The 20347-nt window shown below is 48.3% G+C and overlaps 1 protein-coding gene across 1 annotated transcript in view; it reads right to left on the reverse strand.

Annotated features, from left to right (window-relative positions):
- Positions 1-20347, reverse strand: part of SYNJ1 (synaptojanin 1) — a 60004-nt gene that overhangs the window by 21978 nt on the left and 17679 nt on the right. Inside the window, exons 9-18 of the mRNA XM_081087172.1 lie at positions 18690-18859; positions 17208-17289; positions 14880-15032; positions 12211-12367; positions 6920-6943; positions 4238-4429; positions 3496-3580; positions 1658-1798; positions 1293-1485; positions 910-1068 (exon numbers count right to left, since the gene is read on the reverse strand). Of these exons, the coding sequence (XP_080943298.1) occupies positions 910-1068; positions 1293-1485; positions 1658-1798; positions 3496-3580; positions 4238-4429; positions 6920-6943; positions 12211-12367; positions 14880-15032; positions 17208-17289; positions 18690-18859 (1356 nt within the window). The remainder of the gene's footprint in view (positions 1-909; positions 1069-1292; positions 1486-1657; positions 1799-3495; positions 3581-4237; positions 4430-6919; positions 6944-12210; positions 12368-14879; positions 15033-17207; positions 17290-18689; positions 18860-20347) is intronic.

A 20347-nucleotide genomic window follows, 5' to 3' on the forward strand; every position in this document is an offset into this window, starting at 1 on the left:
AAACACGTCCGATGCGCAGAACAAAGCGAGGGAAGAACCCGACCCGTGGCCTCAGGCGCCCGCTGACCTCGCACTAAGGAGCCCACAGCCCCGTCGGGACATGGAAGTCATCTGGTCGCATGTCTGTTCTCAGATGAAGACCCAAGTGCTCGAATGCAGGTCTGACCCCCACGAACAGCAGTCACCAACCCTTCGGACCTCACAAACCCCAGTGGTCTGCGGCCCACTGGCTGGTGACAGCTGCCCATGAAGGCACCAGAGCAAGTGGCCACAACTGCCTGCACTCTGGAAGAACTTCTACTTAACTCTTCCAAGATGCTGTGGCCATACATTTTAAGAAATAAGTTTCAAAAAGGCAGATGAGCCCGGCTGGTGTGGCTCAATGGTTTAGTGTCAACCTATGAACCAGGAGGGCACATGTCCGAGTTGTGGGCTCGGTCCCCAGTGGGGGTCGTGCAGGAGGCCGACAATCAATGACTCTCTCATCATTGATGTTTCTATCTCTCTCTCCCTCTCCCTTCCTCTCTGAAATCAATAAAAAAATATATTTTTAAAAAGGCAGATGATATAATAAGAGAAAAAAAATAAAGCATATTATCCCATGATCTTAAGTTAAAAAACAGTAGCCCTGAAGATGAAGATTCTAAATTCATTATTACTAAAAAAGTATATTCTTCTACTTAAAAGTTAATCTTATTGAGACAATATATTTTTCTTCCAGGGAGTTAATGTGGGTTTTCCTTTTCTCTCCTTTTCCTTTTTTAAAGGGAAGGTAAGTCTGCACCTGTCAGACTACAGCTATGTATTCATTAGGTGTAAAGAGACCCCGCGAGATTGACAAGGCAGCACGCGGCTAAGAAAAGCGGCTGCAGAGCCAAGGCCCCTTCTCCGTGGTCCCCGGGGACGCACCTGCCCGGCGTTCTTCTGGCTGATCAGCTGGTCCCCCGCGATGAGGGCGTCCCAGTTCTGCTGCCTGATGAGCTCCTTCACCTCCTCATTGGGGAGGTCGATGCGGTAGTTGAAGTCGCCGCACCAGAACACGTAATCGTGGGAAAAGAGCATCCTTCCCTAGAGCCAGGAGGGGGGTTCCCAGTCAGAGCGCGACTCACAATGTTCAGGGCGATGGCTTTGCCGCCCGCCCGCCCCTCCGCTGCGCGCACACGTCCCCCGCGGTGAGAACACGTGCGGGATCTGTCTAGGCGGGCGCTGCGGGCCCTTCCAGGCACCACGTGAAACCCTCAGAGGCCGCGCGGCTCCCGGGCGCCCCCTGCCGGCGCGGAGCGCGGGCTCACCATGGGGAAGCTCAGCTTCCGCACGATCTCCGCGAAGTCCTCGTTCCGCTCCTTGACCTGGGACTGGCCCGCGGCGAAGTGGCTGCACACGAAGCAGAGGCTGGTCGTGTGGAACAGCAGGCGGATGGCAACCGCTCCCTTGTTGCCCGTGGCGCCGCCCATCCCCGTCTTCACGGTGTCCACGGCCACATCCCTGGGACGCAAAGAGCCCGGAATCAACGCTGCCACACCGACAGGCCCCGGGGCACGAGCCATCGGGCGGGCGTGACGTCATGACAGACAGGAGCGCGCACGGTTCCCCAGTGCCCGGTCCCTCCTTCCTCAGACAACGGGGACCAGGCGGAGGGCGCTGCCGGGGCACCAACCTGATGAAGGGCGCGTGCTGCGGGCGGATGAAGACGAACAGGCAGACGCCCACCAGCTGCTCGGAGGCCAGCAGCACGTACTTGTTGTCCCGGGAGACGGTCTTCTGGAGCTCCACGGCCCAGAGCTTCTGGTTCGTGGTGCTGCGACGGAGCAAAGACACGGACAAGGGCGCCTGCTTAGTAAGGCAGTTGTCAATTACACTTGATAGTTTATATATGTACTCAAATTTTTAAAAATGTTTTTATTGATTTTGAGAGAGATAGAAACATCGATGAGAGAGAAACATCATCGACTGGCTGCCTCCTGCACGCCCCTACTGGGGATGGGGCCCTCAAGCCGGGTATGTGCCCTGACGAGGAATCCAACGAGTGACCTCTTGGTTTATGGGTTGATGCTCAACCACTGAGCCACACTGTCTTCTTACAGGGTCCAAACAAGGCCCACACTCTCGTACCATACCATTTCACCCACAAGTTTATTCTGAAAATCTTTTTAAGTCATCAAAGATGGGCAATTGCTCAACTATAAAAGCAGACACACTTGGTTAAAATAAAGCTGTTAAGCTCTGGGTTGCACTCAAATAATTTGATTTGTAATGAGGCTTCAGAACAGCAATTCCCAGAGTGTGGTCTGGGAACATCCGTGGGGGTCCCCAAACCCACGAGCTCGAAGCCATTTCCATGCACTACTGAGACACTGCTTCCCTCACTGACGGGGCGGAAGCAACGAGGCCCGAGTGCCGGCGCCCTGCACGGAGCCAGGCCGGGCGCCTGGTGGGTGCCCTCCTCACTGCCTCGCACTGCACTTTAGAGAGTGCACTTCACTGAGACGGGCCTGATGAAGCAGCCAACACTGACTGGATCAGAGCGCACCCCAGCCCCTCCCGTGGGCTGTGTGACAAAGGGATACACACAAAGCATCCGCCTGCTCTGTGACAGTGGCTGTCATTTCTCGGAAAAGCACCTGACAGAGTGAGCTGAGAGATGAACTGCCACTTTTTTCATAGAAAACAATTTGTACTTAAAGAATTAATCCCAGAAAGACTGGTTATTCAGACTTAGGTTATTTAGCAAATCCTTTTTGGACCAATCCTATCTTTTCAAGGGAAACAACCTTCGGTATGTGCTCCCAATGATAAAATTTGAGTTTTTAAGCAAAACTGAGAATTTTGGAAAACGTGTGGCTGCTCCTGTGACCTTGACAAGTCCCCGACCCTCCACAACTGCTGATGAGGTCAGTGACAATGGCACCGATGCGTATTCTGAATGTGTAAGGGCACGGCCAACATTTGAAGATCTCCCTAACTGAGCGAGCTAATGTCTTCTCAGTGAACAACATGCGGTGTTTCAAAATCATGCATCAAAGACAGACCAATAAAAAATAAACATTCGCACAAAAAGTTCATTGCTGTGTGTTTCAGATTCCATATTGCAACTACACTTTAAGAAGCTACTCTACTTGTTGAGTTTTGGTGTAGTCTCAGAGAAAAAATTAACGGAAAAGGCCATTAAACTATTTCCATTTCCAGCTACATCCTTATGTAATTTTCTTCATATAGTTCAACCAAACAACACACCACAACAGACTCCTGCAAAAGGAAACGTGAGAAGCCAGCTATCGTAAGCCAGATATCAAAGAGATTTGTCAAAAATTCTTTAAGATTTTCAACATTCTTCAGAGTGTAGAAAAGATGAGATACCAAGTCTGAGACCTGCTCTTTCACAGTTTAAAGGGACCGTCACATATTTCCTCTCCATCTCTGCAGACAGACACGGCTGACCTGCGTATCTGCCCTCCATGCCGCCCCCTGGAAGCCCGGGGCTGCCTGCCCGCTTACCTCGCATTCACAATGTTTCCCGCATTCAGCTCCACCATCTCCTCAAACCCGATCGCAAATATGTCTGTCGGCTTGCTTCTTCTCTCTACAAGCACGCATTCAAGAAAGACCATTAAGATGCAGCCTGTCAAACGGCACCCCTGCCTCCAGCCCCCACACGAACATGACTGGGATCACCACCAGGTCTCATGAGATCCACGTTTGTTTCCAGTTTAACCGATTCACACCGAAGACAAAAGCCCGGGAGTGGACATTACTTTACATTGACTTCGACGCAGGCGCCCCAGGGCTGCTTCTCTCAGACTGTTACTCTGGGAGACCCTTAGGGCCATGCACAGATCATCTGAAAGGATTCTTGCTCGAGTTCATACCATGGACAGGAGAGAAACAAGCCCCGCTAACAGGCTGACCTGAACAACACTGGAGGGGAAGCGGGTCTTAGAAAAGGCTCAGACAACAAGCGGCTGAGAAAACCGCAAATTCGAGGGAACTGTTGGGAGAGATTTTTCACATTCAAATTCGAAAACCACAGGCCTGGTCCTTTGAGCTTTTCAGAAAGTAAAAACCTAGAAATAAAAAGGAGGGAAGCCTCTGATGGATTTGGTCTATAAAATGTTGGACTTCCGATTTCTAAACCCAAGCTTCCTTTGTAAGTCACGCATATTGAGAAGGGCTCCCTTGTTTTCCAGGTTAAGCAATCAGTCGGGACTTGTCAGTTACACCCACATCATAAAAGGCCAACCTTGAAACTCCTGGATGCCCGCCAGCCTGGGTGCATCAAGAAGCCAGTCGGTGAGGGTCTGGTTCTTAAAAGCTATGCTGCGGAACTGCTTCCCGCCGTTCACATTCCAGGTGCCCACACACACGCGGATTTTCTTGGGCTTTGAATACTTGTAGAAACTCTCGCACATGCTCTTCAGAACTTTAGAAGAGGCTAATCAAAAACAAAACACAACAGAGTTTTAATTGCATTAAAACGATGATGAAAACGGATTTTCACCGCTGACAAGTGGCGCCCGCAACGTACAAGCATCACGGTAAACAAGCACGAAGCACCGTGGGCACATGCAGAGGCAGAGAGCAGCCCTGAGCAGAGCCCAGCCCGATGCGATCCACCAACACAATTTAAAAGTCGGCCGCGTAGACACGGTGACCAAAATAAGAGAAGCTACGGTGAAATTACTGCAGCCACACACAACATGCGGAGGAACGGTTCTTTTCAATTAAATGCTAAGTTGTTTCTATAAGGCACAAAATTAGAGACAGGACATTTTTTAGAAGTAAGCCATTGACCTTCACATAACTGTCATTCAAAGGCTGGCAAAAATACAAATTTACTTTCTCCCCAAACAAAAACCTTTAAGGACATTTACATCTAAGATTCCAGCTACTAACAGGTGGTTGATGAATTAGGGCTCCCTGACAAAGATACAAAGTCTGGATGACAAGGAGGTGCCGGAGATGAAGTCACTGATAAATGCTTCCCATCCCACTCAGAGTGGAAGCAACTTCCTGGAATCATTTGCTTTGCCTGTGCCCTCACCTGCTAGCCATACCCCGTTCACTCACTGCTCAGCCACTGCCCTCCCGGTGGTGTCAGGCCCACTCCTGCCACAGGGCCTTTGCACTGGCTGCTTCCACTGCCAGCACACGCCTCCCTCACATCCTTCAGGTCTTCACTTTGTTGGGAGGTGCCTCATTAACATCCACATTCTGTGCCTAACCTCCTCCTTGGGCTTTGAATACTCCTCCGTCCACTCCTTGCTTTTTCTCTATAGCATTTCTCACCATTCACAAACTACACGTTTTACCTATTGATCTGTAACTGTCTCTCTTCACAAGAATGAAAGCTCCAGGAAGGCAGATATGTTGGTCTACTGTACTATCTTAGTGACTAGAAGCTCCTGGCACAGAGGAAGTGCTCAATAAATAATTGGTGAATGAATGAATGCCCCATACACTTGAAATCCTCGATCTCTTGCCCTATTTTCCTTCCTTCTAAAGCACACTTCCTGTCGGTTAAGTTAAATTCTCGGTACTTAAGAGTGGATGGAACTGTACAGGCCCTTCATCTAAAACAGAGATGATGCACTCAACTGGCAGCAATGGGTCAAAGGAAAAGAAAAGCAGAACAATTCTCACTGTTCACCACAGGACACTGTTTTATCCTATGATTTATTGTATGGAACCAGGACACCGCAGTTTGGTGAGAGAATGAGCAAAAGAGGGAAATAAGCTGTGAGTACAGCTCTGACCCCAGGGCAGGGTTCCGCCCTCACTGCCTGGCCTGACTGCTTGCGCAGAGGTGTGTCCCGGCTGCTGGCCTAGGTGCTGGAAGCTGGCGGACCCCAATACAGACGCTGGTCTAACTGAGGCCACTGCCATTGTTCCTACTTCGCAAACAGCTGCCACCCTTTCTGTATCTAAACACCAGTCCTTCACGGCCTGCTGCTGAAAACCATCAGCCAGCCCATGAGCTGTGTGAACAAAAACGTGCCCACATTGTATGAACTAACAGTCAGTCTATAAACGGAACGGGTTTTAAAAATCCTCGCTTTTCTCCACCGGCCGGCCCTTAGCCTCCACGTGCAGAAAGAAACGAGCCCCTGCTCAAACGGTGTCCACCCTCAGCACCACACTGCCCCCCGGAAGTGCATCTCAGGACGAGCCCAGCGAGCTGGGGGTGTGCTCGGCCGCCGTCCCTTTCAGGAAAACGCCCACGTCTCTCGAAGCACTCGGCACCTCTCGGCCAGACAAGCCCTAGTGACACCGGATCTGAGTGAAGGGGAAAAGGTGTCTTTTCCACTAAATTTCTGGCACGAGTTTAGCTTCTGTTCCCTTCACCACAAACTTGGGTTGAAAGACAAGATCACCAACTCTGACCAGAAACGAAGGCATGACATTGCTATGAACAGCAAAGGCAAGAAATAACCACTGTTAGGTCGTATGTGCTCAACGCTCCCAGCCTCGGCGGCGACCTCGACGCTTTCCCACCGACTTCGGTTCAGGGGAGCTCAGGGCTGGGAGAATGTCTCCCCCAGTGTGAGGAGGAGCCAGTGCCTTTTCACACATTGTGAGTGAGAAACACCGGGCGCATCACAACGTCACAGAGGGCACTCTGGCTCCACCCCAAAGGCCCCCCGGGTCCCCACCAGCAACACCTGCTCCATGAAGCACGAAGCGGCATGAAACTAGGGGAGCTCCATGGACCGGGTGGAACAGCCGCTACGGGGCAGGGAGCGTTCTAAATGAAGATACTGCGTGTTCTCAAGCCTACAATCCCTCAGGTTCCAGTGCGGTGCCCGGTGTGCTGCTAGAACCGGAGGGGAAAGGGCGTTTCCACTGACAGGGCTGCATCCGTTCACAACATCACCCTCAGGAAGGAAGGACACAGCTGCTGTGAGGTGGGTTCTCTGTACTGTACCTGACTGCAACGTCTGCTCAGAAACTACGGATGCATGCGGAGGAAAACAAAGTCTCGTTAGTAACAGCAAGGCGAGGGCGGCCCTGGGGGGGACGAACCACCCTCGGGCGGCCTCCCTCCTCTCCAGCCCCTCCGATGCCCTGATGTTCTCAGGAGGCCGCAGGGCACAGACACTAACCATGAACAGCAGCTGAAGCCAACTGTCTGCATCTGAGGGAAACCGGACAGCGACTCTGATGTCAGGCGCTGGGCCTGCTCCTCAGGCTGCTCGTGTGTGTGTGCCTGTGTGTGTGCCTATAAGTGTGTGTGCACACATGTGCACATACATGTGAATGAGAACATGCACCTGAAAACCTGAGAGGCTGGAGGATTCTGAGCGTGGGAAGATACTGCCCTAACATACACCTTTTAAAATTCTTTCTGGGACTCACCAATTGATCAGCTCAATCAATTCAGTTATAACAAAACACGTATTCCAAAAAATCACCGTGCTGTGCAAAACTGCAATGTCCCAGCCACAGGGCTTATGGGAAAATGGGGCTAGGGCAGCCGTGGGCAAACTACGGCCCGCGGGCCGGATCCGGCCCGTTTAAAATGAATAAAACTAAACAAAAAAAAGACCGTACCCTTTTATGTAATGATGTTTACTTTGAATTTATATTAGTTCACACAAACACTCCATCCATGCTTTTGTTCCGGCCCTCCGGTCCAGTTTAAGAACCCATTGTGGCCCTCGAGTCAAAAAGTTTGCCCACCCCTAGGTTAGGGCCAAACAATCGCTTTGGCGGTGACGTACCAAAAAAGACAGGAACCTAATGAAGACGACACAGTTTTACACGTGTTCGTGGTTCAGGGGGCCTAACTGCTCCTTCATCATGACCCGACGCCAGCTCGCAGCCACAGCCTGGGAGGCTGCAGCCCGAGTCACCGAGTGTCGGAGGCAGGTCCCTGAAATGGACCGAGTGGCAGCACCAGTGGTGGGAGTGGCTCTCAGCACAGCTGGGAACCCGAGGCAGAGGGGCGAGAGGTGTGTGTGTTTATTCTTTAAAAATTTTTTTTTATTGATTTCCAGAGAGAGGAAAGGAGGGAGAGAGAGGCAGAAACATCGATGAGAGAGAATCATTGTTCAGTTGCCTCCTGCACATCCCCTGCTGGGGACTGAGCCTACAACCCAGGCATGTGCCCTGATGTGGAACTGAACCAGGCATCCTCCTGTTGCATAGGTCGATACTCAACCCCTGAGCCACACCGGCTGGGCTGTACGTATGTGTTTTATATCCTACTCGTCTTGCTCTGCTGGGGGCAGTTTTCTGTGTGTACCTGGCATTACCGCCAGTGAAATCATGCAGAGACGAAGGCAGAATTGGCATACGCTCAAGATGGTCCCTAAAATGTCACCCATCTTAGGACAAGGCGACGGCAGAATTGGGTTTGCTTTTTAAGGCCTATTTCACACACAGGAGAATGTGCAGGAAACTAAGCTGGAGACTACGCCTAGGAAACGCGGGGTCCCGCGCTCTTCCTTTCCTTCCCTTCGCTGCTTACTTTCGGTGGCTTAGTGACACCTTCGCATCAAGGGCGGCCCAGGGGGCACAGGGGGAAGAGGTGAGAGGATGCAAGCAGCTAAGTCTCCACTGCTGGAAGCAAGAAGGAAGCTTGACATTAAAAGCATAGGTATAGCAGGTTTTTAAAAAGGATGTTTTTTATTGATTTTAGAGAGCGAGGAAGGGAAAGGAAGAGAGAGAGGCGAGGGAGGCATCAGATCCATTGGCTGCCTCCTGCACCTACAGGGTATCGAGGCCCAAACCCGTGCAGGTGCCTTGACCAGGAATCGAACCAGCAACCTATTGGTGCACATGACACCCAACCACTGAGCCACAACGGCCAGGGCCAGATTTTGTGTTTTAAAGCTTTAGTGGGCCTCAGCCCCCAGCCTACCTACAGGCTGACTGTATTTAACGACCTCAGCACCATGAACAATTCTAAAGAATCCAAGTAATTATCCAACAGAACACTGCCTGATGAGGAACAATTTCTCCTACGTGAACAGGGAAAACTGGAAGGTTTGGCTTGGAGATAACAGAGGAAATAAAAATGTTGAGTGCTAAGAAGTTAAAACAGAAAAAAACGTAGAGTAAGGAAGTCTAATTTATTAAGTTTTACAATGAATGCTGAGTTTTCTCATGATACTGCTTAGTACATGTTCCTGATATGAGCTCAAGTTCTTGTGGTTTAAATTAAAGGCACAATGAAAGATAACCATATATTTATGTCAAATGTTAAGATGGGAAATAGTGAGGAGAAACCAAGATGGCGGCATAGGTAAACACCAGAGATTGCTGCCTTGCACAACCACTTCAAAAATACAACTAAGAGACGGAACGGACATCATCCAGAACCACAGGAAGGCTGGCTGAGTGGAAATTCTACAACTAGAAGGAAAGAGGAAAGCACACTGAGACTCAGAGGAGGTGAGGTGTGGAAGTAAAGTGCAGAGGTACAGAGGTGCACGTGGAAAGGGTTGGCAGCTGAGGACACGGCGCACGTGGAACGGGCTGGAAACTGAGGACACAGTTGTCTTTTTCAATCGGGAGGGAGTCTCAAGCTCCTGACTGCTCTGAACTCCAGTTCCGGGCGAGTCTCTGGGACCCAGACTCATACAGGAGAAACTGGACTGTCTGGCATCGGTCGGAACTCGAGGGTGGCTTTCTCTCAGAGGTGCTTGCAGCGATTACTGATTATTGGGACACTGAGAAGCAGGGCCTCTTAGGGTAGGACTGAGGAGCAGCTGTGTGCAGAGTCTTTTGCATATGAAAGGCCTGGCCCTTTGCAATCTGAAAATTACCTAACAAACGCAGTTGGGTCAGAGAGACCCAGAACTTCCAAAAGAAGGCCCAAGGCCCCACAGCAGCTTGCATTGCTTCACAGCTGGGCTCCTGCTGGGTAGCCTCAGGCAGAGGCTAAATTAGCACCTCCTTAGAGATCCAAGAGCCAGTGTACCCAGTGGTCAGAGTGGGACCATCCAGATTACAACTCCTCAGATCCATAAGGGACACAATCAGGGGGCAGACTCACTGAGCACCAAAGCCCCACTGGAGCAAGTCTTGCCCCAGAAGGGTGTCTCCAGCACAGAAGTTCTCCCACTGCAGACACAGCTGATTCTCACAGCCAACTGGCTTGGAGGTCAATTCCTCCCAGTGATACCTACAACAATCAAGGCTGAACTACAACAAGACTGTGCACAAAGCCCACAAGGGGGTGCACCAAGAGTGTCCACCTCAGGTAATTGGGGAGGCTGAGCCACTGGGCCCTATAGGACACCTAACACAGAAAGCCACTCTATCAACACAGGGAAGCATAAAAAATGCGGAGACAAAGAAACAGGTCACAAGTGACAGAAATGGAGGAAAGCAAACTACTGGATATAGAGTTCAAAACCACACTTTTAAGGTTTTTCAAGAATTCTCTAGAAACCGCCGATAAACTTAATGAGACCCTCAAGAAATCTAGTGAGACCCTGGAGGTTATAAAAAAGGACCAACTAGAAATTAAGCATACACTAACTGAAATAAAAAATATTATACAGGGTTCCAACAGCAGACTAGAAGATCGCAGGAATCAAGTCAAAGATTTGAAATACAAAGAAGCAAAAAACACCCAACCAGAAAAACAAAAAGAAAAAAGAATCCAAAAATATGAAGATAGTGTAAGGAGCCTCTGGGACAACTTCAAATGTACCAACATCCAAATTATGGGGGTGCCAGAAGAAGAGAGAGAACAAGATATTGAAAACCTATTTGGAGAAGTAATGACAGAAAACTTCCCCTACCTGGTGAAAGAAATAGACTTACAAGTCCAGGAAGCACAGAGAACCCCAAACAAAAGGAATCCAAAGAGGACCACACCAAGACACATCATAATTAAAATGCCAAGAGCAAAAGACAAAGAGAGAATCTTAAAAGCAGCAAGAGAAAAACAGTCAGTTATCTACAAGGGAGTACCCATATGACTATCAGCTGATTTCTCAACAGAAACTTTGCAGGCCAGAAGGGAGTGGCAAGAAATATTCAAAGTGATGAATAGCAAGAACCTACAACCAAGATTACTTTACCCAGCAAAGCTATCATTCAGAATTGAAGGTCAGATAAAGAGCTTCACAGATAAGAAAAAGCTAAAGAGTTCATCACCACCAAACCAGTATTATATGAAATGTTGAAAGGTATCCTTTAAGAAGAGGAAGAAGAAGAAAAAGGTAAAGATACAAATTATGAACAACAAATACACATCTATCAACAAGTGAATCTAAAAATCAAGTGAATAAATAATCTGATGAACAGAATAAACTGGTGAATATAATAGAATCAGGGGCATAGAAAGGGAGTGGACTGACTATTCTTTGGGGGGAAAGAGGTGTGGGGGATGCGGGAAGAGACTGGACAAAAATTGTGCACCTATGGATGAGGACAGTGGGTGGGGAGTGAGGGCAGAGGGTGGGGTGGGAACTGGGTGGAGGGGAGTTATGGGGGGGGGGGGAAAGAGGAACTGTAATAATCTGAACAATAAAGATTTAATTAAAAGAAAGATTGGAAATAGTGGTGTCCAATAATAAGCAATATTTTAAATTATTAGTTAATATGATTTAGTATTTCTTCAAGCAATAGCAATGAAAAGGTAAGATTAAGTTATAGAAACTTTTGGGCGGTGACTAGCAAAATACCCAATATAGCATATAGGTACCGCTCTCTCAGTAAAGCATGTGTTGTCTACATAACTAGGCTATGGAATGCTCTACTAACTGCATGTTCTGTGAAACCCTGCCTTTTAGTTAGTGTGAACCATTTACCCTCCATCATAACCTATCAGAGAAACATGCATGGGCCTCAGCTTACAGTTTAATAACACCTCTGATCCCTGGCCGGTGTGACTCAGGGGTGGAGCGTCGACCCAGGAACCAGGAGGTCACAGTTCGATTCCCGGTCAGGGCACATGCCTGGGTTGAGGGCTCGATCCCCAGTGTGGGGTGTGCAAGAGGCAGCGATGGATGATTCTCTCTCATTGTTCATATTTCTAACTCTTTCCCCCTCCCTTCCTCTCTCTCTAAAAATCAATAAAAACATACTAAAAGAAAAAATATATTTAAAAAATCATGTTGATAGAAAATCCTTCCAAACCTATTTTAATCAACTCCATCTAAAAGTTATTTATGTAACTAAGTTTACATTTCTCTCTTGGACTTCTAGAAGGAATATAAGTAACATAAAGTAGGTAGAATATAAAGTAAGTACGCATACCACGCAAACTTCCAGTGGTTAAAAGTGCTCGCGCTTTGTCAGCTAAGTCACTATTTAGAGTGTTTCCCAGGAGCAGAACGTCAATGGCCTCTTGCTTGGAGCTGTCAAAGAAGTTATTCTGAATCGTCCTAGTGACAGAGCGAGCACCATCTTTTAGCTTCCCAGCCTGTCGGGGGAGAAAGGAGCAAGGACTCTCATTCTAATCGTGCCATTTCCACGCAGCAGGTATTCTGAAACGTAAGGGTGACATAATTGTACTGCAATAAAGGACCTAATCATTCTATTTTGATAGCGAATCACCACATTAAAATGGCTCAGGATGCCACTGTTTCTCTTCCTCTTTGGACCACAGCACTGCCCAGAGTTGGAAGCTCAGTGCCACCACGTGAGGACACCTGGGGCGCCGATCGTCCAGCACTGTTCACGGGAAGAGTGAACTGAGTGCACTCCAACAGGAAGTCACTTCTACATCATCACTGCAGACTGGAGAAGGGGCGGGAGAAGCAGGGGGAGAGAGGAGGACACACTGCACTCACAGGCTCTTACGAAAGCTGCAAAGGGCTTTAATAGAAAATAAAATGGAAACTATTCCCTAGTAACTTCCTTAGTTACAGCTATAACTGAACAGAAGAATGAAGGCCTAGTCTAAAAAGAAATTTATTAATATAGATTACATATAAACTACCATTTACATTTTAGGCCATTGTATTACCTGTGTATATGTAACTAACAAAAATAATAAACTTGGACTAATTCCTACAGGGAGAGAGTTTATATAATGTTCAATGAGCATATAATTACTTAGGTATGTTAGTTACCATAAAGACTTATTTTGATCTTACAGATTTTGATAATTGCTTTAAAAAAAACAAAACTTTGCCTTTTAGGAAAATAGTTTGCAATATATTATTTTTATTCCTTAAAAAAACTAATAGTAATTGAGGCTTAAAATGTTATTCCCTCCCATATAATTTCATACATAAAGGACATTATTTGAAAAGACACTCACCATTCACATTATCAGGCAATTAATCAAAACGAACCCAGAGAAAGGAAAAGAAAGAACAGTGCAGATGTTAGATTTTAGTTCAATGCAGACAAGTAATTAACATATAAAATTTCGTATCGATCAGGTCAGAGTAAAAGACCACTGACAACATATGTAACCTCTGTACGTGTATTGTCGCAGTCACTGCAGAAACAAAGAGGCAAGAGAACACTGGAGAGGACTTTAAGCAGCAGTGGGAGAGCATCAGGTTGTAACAGCAAGAATTATGTTCTTTATGTAACTGAGTAAAGGACAGTTTAACAATTTTAGGCTTTAAAAAACAGGATCCCTGAGAAGACAATATTGAAACGTCAGGACGTGTGATTCTATGAGGTGAACAGAAGGCACTGGCAGGCAGGGCCCTCGGCCACATGGCGGCTGTGGCGCGGGAGGCAGGCAGGCGCGGGAGGGACAAGCACTCGGGCGGTGCGTGTCTTACAGAAGGTCACTGGCCGCGTGGAGGAGGAGGCTGAGTGGGAGGCAGCGCTGACTGTCCTGCTTCTATGAAGCAATCTGCGGAACTGCAGAGATTTAAAATTCACCTGGGGCCACGAGCCTCAAAATGTCCCTATTGTATGTAAAATAATGAAAAATATCTCAAGTATGTTTCCAAAGTCCCTCAATATGGGCCCAACATTAGAGTGGAAAATAGTCTGCAGGTCATGCCAGCAATTAAAATGCAACGATGAGGCCCAGAATTATAATTAAGTCCATAGCTCACACTTCTTTTGCACATTTTCCTACGTCTCATTTTCAAGGTAAAGTAAGTAAAGCATAAAAACATAACCATTAAGCCCTAATAATGTTGGGCTCACAGCAGGTGCTGCAGAAACTGTCCACTGATTTATCTGTCCATCCAGCGTTTGTCGTAAGTTTATTAAACGGAAGGCACTGTGTTAAGTGCTTGGGACCCAAAGCCAAGTATGAGAGGACCCTTTATTATGAAGATCATGGTTAAAAACATCCTACTTATAATAAAAACTAGAGGCCCGGCACACAAAATTCATGCACGGGGGGAGAGGGGGTCCCCTCAGCCCAGCCTGCACCCTCTCGCAATCTGGGACCCCTTGGACATCCCTCTCGCAATCCGGGACTGTTGGCTCATAACCGCTTGCTTGCCTGCCTGCCTGCCTGATCACCCCTAACCACTCGCCTGCCTGCCTGATTGCCTCTAACTGCTCACCTGCCTGCCTGATCACCCCTAACTGCCTCTGCCCCCACTGCTGTGGCTTTGTCCAGAAGGACGGCCGGAAGGTTGTTCAGCTGTCTGGTCTAATTAGCATATTACGCTTTTATTATTATAGATAACAGTATAAAAAGTAAAACAAATATGCAAGGGAAGAGTCATTTTTTAAAAATGTAAGCATGTTACATACAGGCCTCAGGGATTCTCACTAAATGACTACATATGTCTGTCATACAGCCGCCTCTGCCAACCTGGGGAACAAACTACCTCCTGCTCGATCAGGGCCCCGAGAGGAGGAGGACTGAAAGAGGAGTAAAGGCATGATAAGGCAGAATTCTAGCGGGAACTTGAAAACCCTCTTAATTAATAAAGAGGCATGGAAAAGCCTTACCAAGAGGGAAGGGGGGCCTTGTCTAATTCCACAGAGCCACTCACCTTGGCCTTTCCTTCCAGGGCCCCGGTCCCGGCATAGATCTTACTGATGGAGTCACCGTTCACCGACCACATGGAGCGGAAGACCTCCTGAAAGCGAGTCACCAACTGGGGCTTCTCAGCCAAGCCGAGGGCTTCCAGCTGCTTCGCCAGCATCTGAAACCGCCAAGAGCGACTTCTGTAAGTGTGTTAATACGTTCATTGTGATGTGACTTGTTAAGAGCTACCAGGAGTAAACTGAAAATGTGCAGTGCTAGGACTCTGTAGGACTGGATTCTAGGCTGTGTTGTTGCCCACCACTTCTATTTTTAAAGTAAATACCACATCAATGACACTTACAAGCAACTGAATATTCCCTTGTAGTAAGAAGAACATCTTTCTGGCTAAATGATAAAATCGTATTAAAGCATCCCTAGAAATCATACTACTTTACCTTGTTCATCTAAAAGAACTAATTATTCAACAGCATGGAGCAGAGCAGAAAAAATATTTACCTAGTTTATCTAAATGTATATAGAATAACTAAGTTCCTTTAGTTTTTAGATTTAGTTCTGTAAGTTTGGGTAATAAGGTCCGGAGATTATGAGGAAAAAAGAGCTGCTCTTGAACTGCCACAAACCAACACTAATACCGGTGTTGTGTGCCCGGGCCCTGGAGGAGCGCGGCGGGCCAGGGTCTCTGGCCACACAATCCCCTCATCCCAGGCGCAGTAAGTGTGCAGAAAGCCATTGCTCTTTACTCAGGATGAACTGGGCCTCGAAACCCGGCAGTCAAAGCAATGCACAACCCGTACCTGGCCCTTTTCTCTCACTTGGAGTCCAGTCATAACGTATGCCTGGAATTCACTGAACTCCGTCCTCTTTGGGCTTTCTTCTACCTTATCTATAAGGATGGGTACTACCCACAAACCTCAAGGGATCAGAAACTAAAATCCTATGATAACCCTCACCCGGGGTTGACTGCCAGGGCTGGTGCCAGCGCCGTTCCTCGCTGGCAGAGAATGAAGCAGACCAAGCCAGGGCCGCCTTCATCACTCCGACCGCTCTGTCTTCAAGGTGGGCCAACTGGTCTTCACTACTAGGTTGGCTCTGCCTGCTTTACTAGGAAATTTGGTAACCGCTTAACCAGTTTCTCACACCTGACTATCAACAGTGGATAACCAGCCGAGTCAGATTCTGAAAAGTGAAACCTGTTGCACTTTTAACAAATCTTTAAAGTGCCTCAGTCAACTTGCTCTCAGAACCCACATCAATGCATCCAACCAGCTAAAAACAGAGTTAGCAGCACCGAGCCACACAACACACCCCATCCAAAAGGCCAAATGCCTGCTTTCGCTTTCCTTGTCTGTCATATTTTCTAAGTACATTATATATATATATTCTAAGTACATTATAATGATAAATCTCAAACACAGACTTCAGAAAGGGCAAACAGTAAAATGTATTTAGTTACTTGAGAAATGTCTCAAAAGACATTTCTGCAGCAGAGAATTCTACACACTGTGGTTTCATTTTTGAGACAGAAAGAACCGCAGCTCCGGCAACTAATCAACCAACATTCCGGCCCCAGGTCAGACCATGCAGGAGGAATAGGAAGGTGGGACTTCCTGTTCCTGTTTCCACGGCCTCTGAGAACTGCTCGGTCCCTGCGGGAGGAGTAAGTGAAGACCCGCCACAGCCGCGGCCCTCACCGCGCAGGACGGAGGACTTTGCCGGCACGGAGGAAGTGTGTCCGGCACTGACACTGTGTCTGTATTTGACTGGCCCTGATGGTTAAGAGGCAGAGAAAAAAGAATCTTTACACAAAGACCATTCGAGAAGCTGAATCTCATTCACTTCCATTCTTGCTAACACAGTCCAGTCCTTCAGAGCCACGGACTGGCAGACGCCATGCAGGCTGCAGTGGGTACAGACCGTCCAAACGCACCCTACAGGCTGTGCATGGTCACAGAGCCTCTCCATCCAAGGAACCTTTCAAGGACCACACCGAGAACGAGGACAGTACAGATATACACGTCTTTCTTCTTCTTCTTCGAAAGGAGGCGAAAGAGGCCGTTATGGACTAGGAGAAGCAGCAGCGCTGGGTTATAGGGAAAGTTAAGGAGTAACGGAGGGAGACACAGCTACACATGGAGTGAAACAGGCAAAGGGAACTGAAAAGACGAGGGATGTTGGGGGGAAAAAAGAGTAGAAGGGAGATGCCTTTACTGAACCTAACTGCTCTGGGGGCGGTCATGAGCGCCACTGAGAGGCGCCGCACGGCCACGCACAGGACGGCCACACACAGGACGGCCACGCACAGGACGGCCACGCACGCCCGCTGGCTCCGTACCTCCAGGCCCAGGAAGGCCTGCACGCTGTTCGTCCGGTCCAGGCAGTCCAAGCAGTTGGTGCGGACGGTCCCACTCTGGCACCTGCAACAAAGTCACTCAAGTTAAAGAGCTTGTTTGAGAAAAAAACAACAGAACTCAAACAAACCGAGAAAAATTAAGGTGATTAAAAGGTAGCATCTACTTTCTCCCCCCAACTTTTTATCATTACAATTTTCAAACATAGAAGAAAGGTGGAGGAATTCTACAGTGAGTATCTGTCTACTCACCAGGTCCTACAACTGTGACCATTTTGCCACCTGTTCTTTATCACATATCTGCATGTTCCTCCACACCCACTATTCTTAACCAGCCCAGCAGTTAAGAATACATTCAGACTTACAACACCATAGTTCTCTGCACATAAAAGATATCAAACATTTAAGGAATATATTTTGAAAATCTAAGATTGTAGGGAGCGGCTACAGGGTTAAGCCTCGGACTGACCTGTTGGCAAAGCCACAAACAAGTCCCGGCTTAGAGGGCACCGTTCTCTTAGCATAATGAGGCTTGACCTTATGACGCTCCCTAGATCCTTCCTACTTGCTAATGGGCTGTGGGAGGTGCAGCAAGTGCTGCCAAAACAAGTGAAACTCACAAGAACACTGTAACTATGGTGACCACTACCTTGTTTACCTCTGGCTATAAAATAAAGACTCAGCTTGCCTCTGGATCTCTCTCTGTGGCCTCAGCCAGGCACAGGAAGACCCACCTACACCCAGCTTATTCTCTTTTCTTCAATCCTTCACCGCCCTCCCTCAAGCTCGCCGAACCCTTGGCTGAGCTGGCCTGGCACTTAAGATCTCTTATCTCTATTGACTGTCCTATGAAGTTTCTATAGCATTAACATATAGTAAATACTGTACACTGAAAAAATGTGAGCTTCGTTTACCAAAGTTTACCTCAACCTATATTCTTAATTTCAATCTTTCAATACTTACTTTTCTCCTCTACTTCATATGCAAAAGCTAACTCTAAATTACACTAAAGCAGACAATACGCAACGTCTTTTACTTCTATTTGCATTTAGTTGTCTTTACGAGGCAAAAATATTAAAACATCATTTTAAGAGAGAAGGGGAACAGCCTCTCAGTACCAGGCTGGGGTCGGGAGCCTGAAGGGTTCTAGTTCTCACACACCCTGGTCACATGACGAGGGGCAGGCTAGCCAGTGCCTCCATTTCCTCCCCTGCGAAGAGGGATAAAATAGGGCCTCGCCGCTGTCGCTGACACGTGGAAAACCCAAGGGCACTGCCTGGCCACAGTACGCACCCAATAAAGCAAGCTATTGTTTTACCGGCTGAATTCTGAAAAACAAACCTCAAATCAAGTATAGTCATTATAAACTCTCAATTTAAAAAGGACATTTAAGGGTGTAATGTTAAGAGTCATTTTTAAATTATAGCGAAGTTCCAATTTAAAGGAAAGAGAGACGAGCAGGCGAACCTTCGAACGTCACTTCCGTCGAAATGAAAAAAGCCGTAATCGAGGAACCTCTGGACCTGAGGCCTGAGGACGCTGTGCAGCTTCTCGGCCTTGCCCCCCTTCACCAGCTGGTGGTAGTCGAAGCTCACCATCTGCACGTCGGCGGCGTGCTCCGAAGCCTTCAGGTGGCTCTGGGAGGGAAAGACAGGCTTCACCAGGGGTCGCGCACGAGGCCCCCCGTGTACCTGTGATGGGAACCTGACCCTGAAATGCAACACTGACGCGCAAGGCTTTCATCCCCGCAGCAGCCAGTTCTAATGCCATGCTTCTCCCAGCCCTCCCGCCCGTCCCGAGAGGCGCGGTGATGGGCGACCAGAGGACTTAAGTAACATCTCATCCGGTTTAGAAAATGAAAAGCTATTTCCACCCACTTGCATTTCATGTTTACAATCCAAATTTAACTGTTTATATCTACCATAAATCTCAAAGTGGCTCTTGTTTTAAGACAAAGACTATAAAACATAAAATTCTTTTTTATATCTTTGTCCAATACATACAAATGCTTTGAAAGTTTACCATAAAAAGTTATTCTCTAATGTATAATCTGTTTATTAATAATATTTATTTCACAAAGTTAAAATAGCTGAATAATTCTGGAGCTCATTAGATTGAATTTAAGGAAATGTTTCTAACCATTTTGTTTAAGCTTATAATTCTATATAACATCATAGTTTATATTAACTATTAAACTGGTGTTTATGAAGAATGTCTTCTTTAGAAGGCTTATCTTTTACTTGAAATTCTCATATTCCTCTCATCAACACAAGAAGGTGTGCTCCTGCTGTACATCAAGGCATTCATCACCCCCTCAAGGGCTAACAGTGACTGGTTTCCAGCAGTGGGCAAGCGATTGCAGGTGGAGGAGCAACCAGGAGAAAAGCGCACAGGGGGAGGAGCACACCAGGGGGAGGAGCACACCAGGGGGAGGAGGACACCAGGGGGAGGAGCGCTCCAGGGGGAGGAGCACACCGGAGGGAGGAGGACACCAGGGGGAGGAGGACACCGGGGGGAGGACACCAGGGGGAGAAGCACACCAGGGGGAGGAGCACACCAGGGGGAGGAGCACACCAGGGGGAGGAGGACACCAGGGGGAGGACACCAGGGAGGGTAGGCCACCAGGAGAGGAAAACATCAGGGGGAAGAGCACACCAGGGGGAGGAGTGCACCAGGGGGAGAAGCACACCAGAGGGAGAAGTGCACCGGGGGGGAGGACACCAGGAGAGGAAAACATCAGGGGGAAGAGCACACCAGGGGGAGGAGCACACCAGGGGGGAGAGGACACCAGAAGAGGAAAACATCAGGGGGAAGAGCACACCAGGGGGAGGAGTGCTCCAGGGGGAGAAGCACACCAGAGGGAGGAGCACACGGGGGGGGGGGGGAGGACACCAGGAGAGGAAAACATCAGGGGGAGGAGCACACCAGGGGGAGGAGCACACCAGGGGGGGGAGGAGCACACCAGGGGGGGTAGGCCACCAGGGGGGGTAGGCCACCAGGGGGCGGAGGACACCAGGAGAGGAAAACATCAGGGGGAAGAGCACACCAGGGGGAGGAGCACACAGGGGGGGTAGGCCACCAGGGGGGGAGGACACCAGGAGAGGAAAACATCAGGGGGAGGAGCA

This window comes from Myotis nattereri (assembly GCF_964212035.1).
Source record: "Myotis nattereri genome assembly, chromosome: 3".
Lineage (NCBI taxonomy): Eukaryota > Metazoa > Chordata > Mammalia > Chiroptera > Vespertilionidae > Myotis > Myotis nattereri.